Consider the following 10,000-nt stretch of genomic DNA (forward strand, 5'->3'; position numbering starts at 1 on the left):
GCTCAAGTTTAGAGCTCATCCAGGAGGCAATACTCCAATTGACACTGTAACTAGTTTACAGCATACATCTTTGATATTGGACATCAATGTTATGGTCAATAGACCATATTTGTATTCTCAGTATTGGACTGGAACTAGCTTGCAATGGAGGCAAATGCGGGGGAATCTTTTGAAATGCAAATACTTTCTAATATATTCCCCTGCATTAGCCTCCATTGCAAGCTAGTTCCAGTCCAATACCGAGAATACAAATATGGTCTATTGACACCTGTCCAAACAACGTATCTGCTGACCAGTATCATGTGACCATATCGCGGGCTCAAGTTAGACCTTACTGAGGTCAGCTGTTTTTTTTAAGTTGACCGCTGACCCAGGACTGCTTGTTGATTGGACACTCAGACACTCAAACTCACTCCTGAACGAGGCTTAATTTTCCGTGCTCTTTCTGTGGCTCGACGCGGCTACACAGCCATGCTATGACAGCAAAGCTCTTGACAGTCGTTGCTTTTCATGTTCAGGTACGGTTTGGAAAATATATGTTTCTTGCATTTTCTGCTGGTTTCAATCCAGGTTTAACATAATATAGCTGTAGTTATTCAAGTCAAGCATTGGAGGGATATAAACTTAAAGCTGAGTGTTTATTTTTAATTTGTTTAGGGCTGCTTTTTGCTCCGAATTGCAGTTTTTGGTATGTCTTAAGATTTTTAATTTCGAATTTACTAAGGTTGCAAGATATCAGAAGAACAGAAACGAAAGAAGAGAGAAAGAAAACGAGAACGACAAAACGGTACACCAGTTAGCTTAACGTTGGTGGAAAAAGTTACTACACAAATTCTTTTCTTGGACACTAAATCGTTTGTTATTTCTACAGATGAGTTATTTCAAGTGGATGCATATTTCTAAAACGATGTTTAGTCGTTTTTTCCTTTGTTCAGGAATGAAAGTCGAATTCTTATTGTTAACTGGAATTAAATAACAATCATCTGTACTCTTTTTGGACAGAAATAATCCAAGTGCCTAACTGGTGAATTTGACAGTAGATTTTGCTGGAAAAACCGATATCACACTCATCCCTTCGTGATTCATGCGATCAGTCGGTTTTTCAGGTGAAATTAACCGTGGAATTCACTAGTTAGGCAGCGAAGAAAATGACATAATTAAGCAATATCCGGGAAAACCAAAAGGTGGATAGTTACAAAGCCTTTTATTTTCACTAATCCTACAGCCAGTAAAAATAAACAAGCCGGGAGCTGTGTTTGTAGGGTTGGATAAATCTATATATTATCAGTTTGTATAAGACTGTTATACATGTTCACCTGACACAAAATTTAAGTGGTGGGGTGGGTGAGGGTAAATGAAAAGGAACAATGTATACGATTGTACTGAAGCATAAGTGGAGCTAGTTTATTGTGCGACTGATGACATATTTATTTATACGTTTTGAGTAATGCATGTAAAGCTAATGGTATCCTTACATTTACTGTTGTTAGTTCTCCGTTTTGCTGCTCTAATTTGGGATTCTGTTTTTTAGTTATAAGATAAGCCCCAATACATCATGCCAGACCTTGAGTATGTACCAGAGACCACAGCACAAAAATGGTTGCTAGACATGTGTGAGCAGCTTGTGGAGAAGTTTGTTTTTCATGTAACTGATGTCCAGGCAATTGTGGAGCAAACACAGAATTTTCAGTTGTGTAGTGGAGGTCCTTTTGCTTGCACAAACGTCAGCTACTCTGAGGAATTTGTGTACCATTCAGGGAGAGTGAGGTAAAGTTATACATTACTAACATCAACAGTGCTCACTACAGTCTCAATGGCTAAAATATGTATTCATGTTACTGTAACATACACACTGCTTTGTGGTGTATTTTAAACTCACTGGTTATACATTTAAATGTAACTATCCCTTGACCTAGGAACCCTACACACTTTTATTGCTTTACGTTGCAGACAAAGAATCTTATAGGAATGAGGATGTTTATATGGTCAAACTGCCACAACCTTGGACCAATATTCCCCAGTATGGCCCTCACGCTCGGTTAGTAAGAAGTTAGTAATCTCCTGTAGGCATGAAGTTGGCTGTCATGGAAGAAACTTCAATATCACAAGTGGGGAGAGAGATGAATATGGATATTTCTACTGCCTGGCTGGCTGTGGAATGTTTTCAGCACAAAGCCTCAAGAAAGAGGTAATTTTGTTCAGTAGTAGACAAAATATCTAACTGATATGTAGTTTAAATTGTCTTATCATGCTGGTAATAATAACTAACAATGGCTTAGCTTTTGATTAACCAGAATGGTCATGTGATGTCAATTTGATTGCATAACCATGAACTACCATTGTGCCAGATTAGCATTTGGCCTTTTCATGGCTGATATTAACAATGCCATAAAAGAAGGAGATGGCACGCGCCTGGTTGATTCCTACAAGTTAGCTTTTCTTTTTTTCCACCATTATGGTCACCCAAAATATGCCTCTGTTGTGCTTCTGCATTTAGTTTAACTGAAAGCTTTTCTACCAGAATTTGAAGCATTGGATCTTGACCACAACTTTCACAATGAACATGGTGGCAGTGGCTGCAATATTTCCCTTGATCTGAGGAAGGAACAAGACCACCATACCATAAAGCCAATGTGGAAGTCACTTGGATCAAATCTCAATGAAGAGAATGCTGCTTGCATTTCACATTCTCTTGAAGGGTTAAAAGGTGCACTTCACTCAGTGGATAGGGACTGTGAGGTCCACAGTAAAAAGGGGTATAGGTCACAAAAATCCCCAGACGAAACAGTAGAGCAAATTGTGAAAGATTTGAACCAGGATAGTGTTTTTCATTTAAGAAAAGGAAGGGACTGTTATCCTTCATTTGAAAACTTTCCAGTTAACCTGCTCAGTACCTTGGACTACAGGGAACTTCACAGCTGAATGTCAGAGAAAATTTAACTATGGGCTTCACTTTATGAGCCAGGTTAAAACTCCAGGCTTCAGTTATACAGGATTCGTACACTTCAAGGGCCAAATTTTGACATTTCAAGGATCTCTTTTATTTATGTCGAAGAATTTACCCATGGAAATAATCTGACAGTACAATTCTTGCTCATTTACCAAAATGTACATGCATGAAAACAATGCAAAGGCACTGGTAACCATTCTCGACCCCACAGCTCATCGCCTTTGTATGACACAACTTGAGTGGCTGATTATTTTTACTGAAGTTTTCCAAGATGAAAAATGCGAGTCAAAAAAAATTCAAGGACTTTCAAGGACCAGAAATGAAGAGCAGAGGTTTTCAGGGACTTTCAAGGCCTTGAATATGTACTCTTATAACTTGGAAATAAACTTACATGTAAGCTGCAAATGTACTGTGGCATGCATGTTAATTTGTGCAGTTTTGTTATATTGCCTGCAAATCAAATGTCAGATTTTGCAGAGCATTTAGAAAGGCTGAATAAAGTTCAAGAAATTCAGAAAATTCCAGCTTGAAAATAAACCCATATATAATTTGTTACTAAACATGAGAAATATGCAATTAGTCTTTTACAAAGTGAAGCATTCTCTACCTTACACTACAAGATAGCCATACAGATTTAACTTGTGAGATATGGCAACTACAGTAGGTACAAAATGGCTTGGTCTGATAATTGCTTGCAAAACTGAACGTAACTGTGCCAACACTTGTCGTAGATTTCCAATGAAACTTTGCAGTGTTATAATATGTCAAGGGATGACAAAAATGTAATAAAAAGGGGGGTCACCGTGCTCGTTTCCATGGCATGATGCTGATGAATGTGGCTATTTGACACCCTCAAAGTTGGACAAATTTAGCTTGATTTTAAAAATGTAGTCCAACATATAACCTGGAGCATGGTGTCATTCTTTGATTAATTCAAGTACATACCTAAAAATTTATTTGAATGCCTTTGTGAGTACTTAACACTCCAAAATAGATTTATCTTTTGTGTAACCTGTTCGACTTGTAATGGCTCCTTCTGTACAATTTTATGAATTTGCCAAAAAAAACTGGCTATACAGCAACTACTCGCACTGTGCTCGTTCAGCAGAAAATACCCATGGCTTGGTGTTGATGGAAATCCCCCATTTTATCATTGTGCTTACGCTACTGCGCACGCCAATGACGCAAGAAATTATGTGCAGTAGGGTTGCACAATGCAAAACCAGGGAATCACCTTAAGTAATGCAGAAGAAGGTTTTAAGCAAACATATCTTGAGCAATGGCAATTTTGCATTCAAGATTTAGGTGCCTAGCAAGTAATGTCTGCTCAAAATGTCAAGGTCATCCAGTTCATTGTCACATGAGTCAGAATCTGATAAATCAAAATTACCCACAAAACATGGAGGTAAAGGTTCCTCAAACAAGTTTTGTCGTCCTAATAATGCAACCAAATCATCCAGTCCACATATATCTTGAAACATTTCTGCAAAAAGTTCAAGAACTGCAATGGCATGTTGAAGTAAAAAAACTGGACTTGTTTTCATCAAATCTTGTAAAGTAAAGATGAACTGACTTTGCTCAATGATGTCTTCAATCAGCTCAGCATAAAAGCCAGTATATTCAAACAAAGCACCATGGCCTTCTTTAAGGTCTTTCAGTTCAATAAGGCCCTCCCTTAACACTTCCTTATCAAAAGATGTCAATATTCGACTCCTCTTCAGTACTTGTGTTTCTGAACTCTCTGCTTCCACCAGAAATGGGAGATTAGGTAATATGCAACCATTTTCACCACACACATATTTTGCAACAGTTGCTGCAACAGCTATGAGGAAGCTTGAGAGATTGCACATCAGGATCTAAGGGTCCATAGCTGGCAACAAACATCCATCAGAGTGAACAAATGTTTTGACATCATCCTCGCAATGGCTAAGTTGGTGACAATGATAAATAACTACAACATCTGATGATAGGCCATCCCGTCCAGCTCTCCCAGACTGCTGGTGATGGTCCAACAGGTTACGAGCAGGACCCCAATGGACAACAAATCGCACATCAGGGAAATGTACCCCCATGCTCAGAGCAGAAGTCGCAATGATGACACGTTTCTTTCCCTCTCCTATCATGGAATTGATAATCCTTCCCTTATTCTCTTGCCAGGTCATTGAGTGGTAAATTCAGCCATTTGGAAAGAACCAGTTGGGAAATATGCATTTCCGCCCAACTTCATTTGCCACTTTAGCTATATCTTTCATGGTGTTGCAAAACAATAAAGTCTTGGGACCAACCAAGTCTTTGTTCTCTTATCATATCTGATATCCAGTGATGTTGTGTAAATGCTGCATCTTTCTTGGCCTTAACAACAGAAATCCTAATATTTGTTATATTTGGACTTACAAATAACTCCACCCTGTCTTTTTTAAGACCAAGACTAGTGATGATTGCTTCTGTAGTTCCCTTGTCGGCTGTTCCAGTAAGTGCCAGCAATGGTGTATCTATGATTTTAAAAATCAATATAGCAATAACCACGAAAGTGAATAGTAAAATGTTTCACAGTTGTGCGAAAAGGATCTATAATTCTTCTTTCGAATTATCAAAAGACCTTTTAAACAACAGAAGCATGCTCAATATGTGTAAGCTATATAGCAATGCTACTGTACAAAGTTATTTTTTACTGACCTGGTTTGCAAAGCGACTGCAGGATAGAAAGATGCCCAAATGCTTCTCGGAATCCTTTGACCTTCTCCCTGTTGGCAAGGGGAGGTGCACAAAATGTTTGTCATGAAATATGATATTACTTACACGTACATTAATTAAGCTTATACTGTACGTAAATTCTTCGTATCCCTAAGGAAAAAAATTCAAATAGGGGCGAGATTGTTGCCTGCCAGTTTCGGAGTACAAAACAATAACGATCGATATAAATTACTGAAATACAAACAAACCTTCGTCCAGTCCACGCTTTGACTGTGTGGCTCTCATCAACTACGATACCACAAATGCTCTTGTGCAATAGAAGCAAGTTCTTAAAGTCTTTGTCCATCACTCGCTCTGCTGAGGAAAACACAAGTTGAAATGTATTTTCTTTAATCTCTTCTATGTCTTGGAGATATACACATGCAATCGCCAGGGACTTTGCTTCGGCCATCTGATCTTGAATGATACTGGTTAATGGGCAAATCACCACCACACAAGCTTTCGCATTCTCCAGCAGTTCTTTCACCACCACAAACGACTGGAAGATTAAACTCTTTCCGTATCCCGTTGGTAGCACGGCAAGAACGTTATGGTTTAAAAGATGATTTTTCACTGCAGTAACCTGCTGTTCTTTCAGTTGGAACAGAACGCCTGATGCAGACTGAAACTTACTTAAAACCTCCAAAATACAAGCATCCAGCTGCTTGTCCGTCATGTTGACTTCGAATGGCTCGTGTGCTGTGAGTGGTTTGATTGAAAAGCCTGTCAACTTCCAGTGAAATTCAATCCAATCCTTGCCGCCCTAGGGTTTCCGGGGTGAAAATGAAATTTCTTCAGTGATCGTTGCAAGCTCGCCTTCTCTCACCCCTGCCCCAAGCCACTTGTGGCCTCGCTTTGCAATCCGCACCCGAACCACTACTTGCACCCGAGAATCTCACGTGAGACCCCAATGGAGAGCTTGCTTGCAGGCTAATGCCTATTCATCGATTATAATGACAAAATGACTTACATGGCTTGTGGGAAAATTTATTTTTTCCCTACTAACATTCTGGCCCAGCATTGTAGCTTGAACTCAGGAAATTGGCCATGTTTTTTCAGTAGCCTTGACAGGCATGCATTAAAACTTGTGGACTCGTCCTCAATTACAGGAGTGCCATGAGTCTCCACTGACAGAGCAAAATAGGGCTTTTAATTTGAGTCAAATAAATATTGCATCGATAAGCACAATAATTATATTTACTATTACATCACTTTGTACACATAAACTTACACACCTTTCCTTTTCTTCCCCGCAACTAGGGGAAGTTGATTTTCCTTAGGTAGATGTGGGTCCACCCACAAAGTAACCACGCCTTTTTTTACTAAAGATAGCGCTTCGCCCAACTGAATTTCTGAAGTGATTGAAAATTTAATGTTTCCATCACCAAAGTATCCAAGATGGAAAGAGGTATCTAATGGCAGTAAAAGCTCTTCTCTCTATCTTTCCAACAAATACTCTTTAAGGCCTCTAACACGTCAAATAATGGCACTTCTTGAAGGAAATATGAATGTGAGCTGTTGTTGTTTTTCTCTTTTAAAACACATAAAGAAATATTTACGGTGGAAATTGAAGTCATGCTGGTTATTGCAAATTTGACTTTATCCGCAGCAATGAAGACCAATTTGAAACTACCCATACTACCTTGCAGTCTTGGCTTATGGGATGTTTGCTTTTCTTTCGACAACATTTTTTGAAATAGCTGTAACTATATTTTTAGGTGGTCTGCCTTTGCATGGGGTCTATGAGTCTTGTATACTATCCTTATGATGATGTTGTTTATTGTCATTGAACTGTAATAAAAATTATATGTAAAATCTGGCCGCAAATCAGAGTGGAGCCCTGAGGATATTGACGACTTCATTGATGTTGTGGTGAGCAATACTAACTACAAGAGAAAGCTCATTTTTACTAGCACCAAGTGCCCAAGGAAGGGTGAAACTTATGAGGAAATTTTGACTGAATTGAACAAAAGGGCTCCTGCAAGGGGTAAAGAGTTTAAATTAGCGTAAAACAAACAAGCAGCACTCACCATACGAAAAGCCACAGGGATCAAAAGATTCCAAGAAGACCGAGGACATGGCAACTGGTTTAAGCCTCTATTTGCAGTAGCTCAAACGAGAGATAGTTGCCAACCAGACCAACTCATAGAGCCTCTCGTTTAGAGTAGTCTACCAGTTCAGAAACGTCCTCCAAATCAGTCAATGTGGATAAATCACTTCAAGATGATTTAGAAAATAATGAGGATTCTGAAGGGGGATTTTCCATTCCTATCAAGAAAAGGAAGAAGGAAAAACCAAAGGAAAACTTGCAGCTGCTGTTATGGAAGCTGCAGAGCTAGTTAAAGATATTGTCAGTAATGATCCAACGAAAGATTTGATCAGCTTCTTGAGGGTTGGAATGAACAAGTCCGGTGAACATGAATTGAAAATTAATCAGCTTGTAAACCAACCAAATGTAGGTTCTGCTAGCTTTCAACAACGGGACGATCAGCGTCGAGGGAGACGTGCTATGCCATTTCTTTGCGATACCAAAAGCATAACAAGGGAACAAACATACAGAATCCGTGTTCTTGCTAGCAGATGATGCACTGCCATCTGCATTAGAAGTCACCAGTTCCTGTTAGTGTGAATGGTGTTTGAGAGGCATAAAAGCTGCAAATGCAGATGTCCTCTTATCTTTGTCAGCCATATTGGCGGGGAACTTAGAGCGGAGTCTAGGAATGAAGCTGTCACTCACACTCAAGAATTAAATTTAGCAAAATTAAATGCAACGTTTAAATGAAATGCCGAACTTCTTTAATTCAAGTCAACTTAAATGAGTATGAGATACAGCGCATGTAAAATGCAACGTTTAAACCTGGCCTTAAAGTTATGGACAGGAAATATGAGTTTACATGCTTGTTCTCACTATGCACGTCCAATATTCTAGGTTTTTTTTTACTTACTTGTGTGGAAACTTGACAAGCCAGAAAAGTTGCTTTTATATAAAAAAAAACTGAGTATTACAAAAATTGCCAGAGTCATAAAGTGACAAGGGCAATTTGGAAAACTTTGAAAATACAAGTGAAATTAATCCTTATTTGCTTAAGGGCACATTGCGATTACGTGCTTATCAATTATCGAACTTAACAATTGGTTCTCCTTTTGTCATCTCTGATCATGCTGCAGTTTACTTCCAGCTATCGCTTTTTTCTCGCCTGTGTGGCGATAAGCTATTGCCTGTGTGGCAGTCAACTTGAGAGATTTGATTCGCCTGGGTGGCGAGGAGTTCCTGCCTGTGTGGCAGTGAATTGTGAATGTTTTTGTTCTTTACGCCTGTCTGGCGAGGAGCATATGCTTGTGGCTTTAATCTCAATGGCTTACTATTGCGCCGGTTTTGTTTTTGTTTTGTTTTATTTGGTGTTACATTGACTCGTGGACTCATTGGACTCGTGTTTGGAAGAATTCAGACATTTGATCAAGTCACCATTGTTCATGAAGGATCGTGCATTGGATCGTCTATTGAATCTCAAAATGGTACCTAAAGAGGCTAATCATCCAAAGAGTGGCTTTTTTTGAGGCAGTCTTTCGGGCCTAGAGAGAAACGACCGGCGCGACGGATGTCCAATTTACGAAGTACCTGGAGGTGTTGCTTGGTGATAAGGATCACGAGAAAGTGTTGGAGTCCATAGCTAAAGTGGATAAGGCAATGCGAATCTCTTCTCCACTGGCCTCTTCCAGCTTCAGTTATTATAGGGGCGCTGGGCGTGTAAACCGCTCTTCGGTTCAGTGCTATTATTGTTACCAGTTTGGCCATTATCAAAATTCCCGCCCGCTCCATCTGCCGCAGAGGGCTACTTCTGGTCCTCCACCTAGGAGAAGCAGATTCTCCGGGCAACTTAAAAAGTAGTTTGCCTTGTTTAGGCCTGTTCAATAATTCAGAGCGTGTTGCAATAAAGAATAATTTATCATTGTACTTCGGTCGTTGTGTGTACTTGTGTGGGACGAGGGGGGCTAGGACCTTCTCCTGGGTGAGTAACCCCCGTTGGCATACTGCATTTCTCAGTAGTCGGCGGACGTTCTGTTATGAGTCGTTTGAGGTTGCTCTCTCCTGGTCGGGGACTCCGTCTATATTTTCTGATTTGGGGTATTTCTGTTCTCATATCTCTTCTCCCGTTTCCCCTTTTCTTAGATCCCGGCCCTTAAGAAACTACAAATTTGTGGAGTTGGAAGCGGAATTAGGGAACGGGCTGAGGAGTTTGTTGAGCAGGTCATCTCTTTGCAACCCAGAGTATCCCAATCTTGGGTTAGTGTAGATGTATTTTCTGACTGGGAGGG

General features: G+C 39.7%; 1 protein-coding gene across 1 annotated transcript; it reads right to left on the bottom strand.

Moving 5' to 3' along the window:
* Positions 1-5,185: 5,185 nt before the first annotated feature.
* Positions 5,186-6,359, bottom strand: LOC137968727 (ATP-dependent DNA helicase RecQ-like). The gene is made up of 3 exons (XM_068815233.1): positions 5,893-6,359; positions 5,627-5,694; positions 5,186-5,442 (listed from the first exon to the last, which is right to left on the bottom strand). Exons 1-3 carry the CDS (start codon positions 6,357-6,359, stop codon positions 5,186-5,188), a joined length of 792 nt encoding a protein of 263 aa, XP_068671334.1.
* Between the last annotated feature and the right edge of the window lie 3,641 nt (positions 6,360-10,000).

Source organism: Montipora foliosa, chromosome 8, assembly GCF_036669935.1.
Source record: "Montipora foliosa isolate CH-2021 chromosome 8, ASM3666993v2, whole genome shotgun sequence".
NCBI classification, from domain to species: domain Eukaryota; kingdom Metazoa; phylum Cnidaria; class Anthozoa; order Scleractinia; family Acroporidae; genus Montipora; species Montipora foliosa.

Bases quoted from the DNA above. Each gene is read 5' to 3' on its own strand.
- LOC137968727 (XM_068815233.1), bottom strand. From the start codon at position 6,359: ATGACGGACAAGCAGCTGGATGCTTGTATTTTGGAGGTTTTAAGTAAG. The intron at 5,695-5,892 runs GTTTGTTTGTAT...CCTTGCCAACAG, and splicing joins AAAGCGTGGACTGGACGAAG to GGAGAAGGTCAAAGGATTCC. The intron at 5,443-5,626 runs GTCAGTAAAAAA...TTAAAATCATAG, and splicing joins GCAGTCGCTTTGCAAACCAG to ATACACCATTGCTGGCACTT.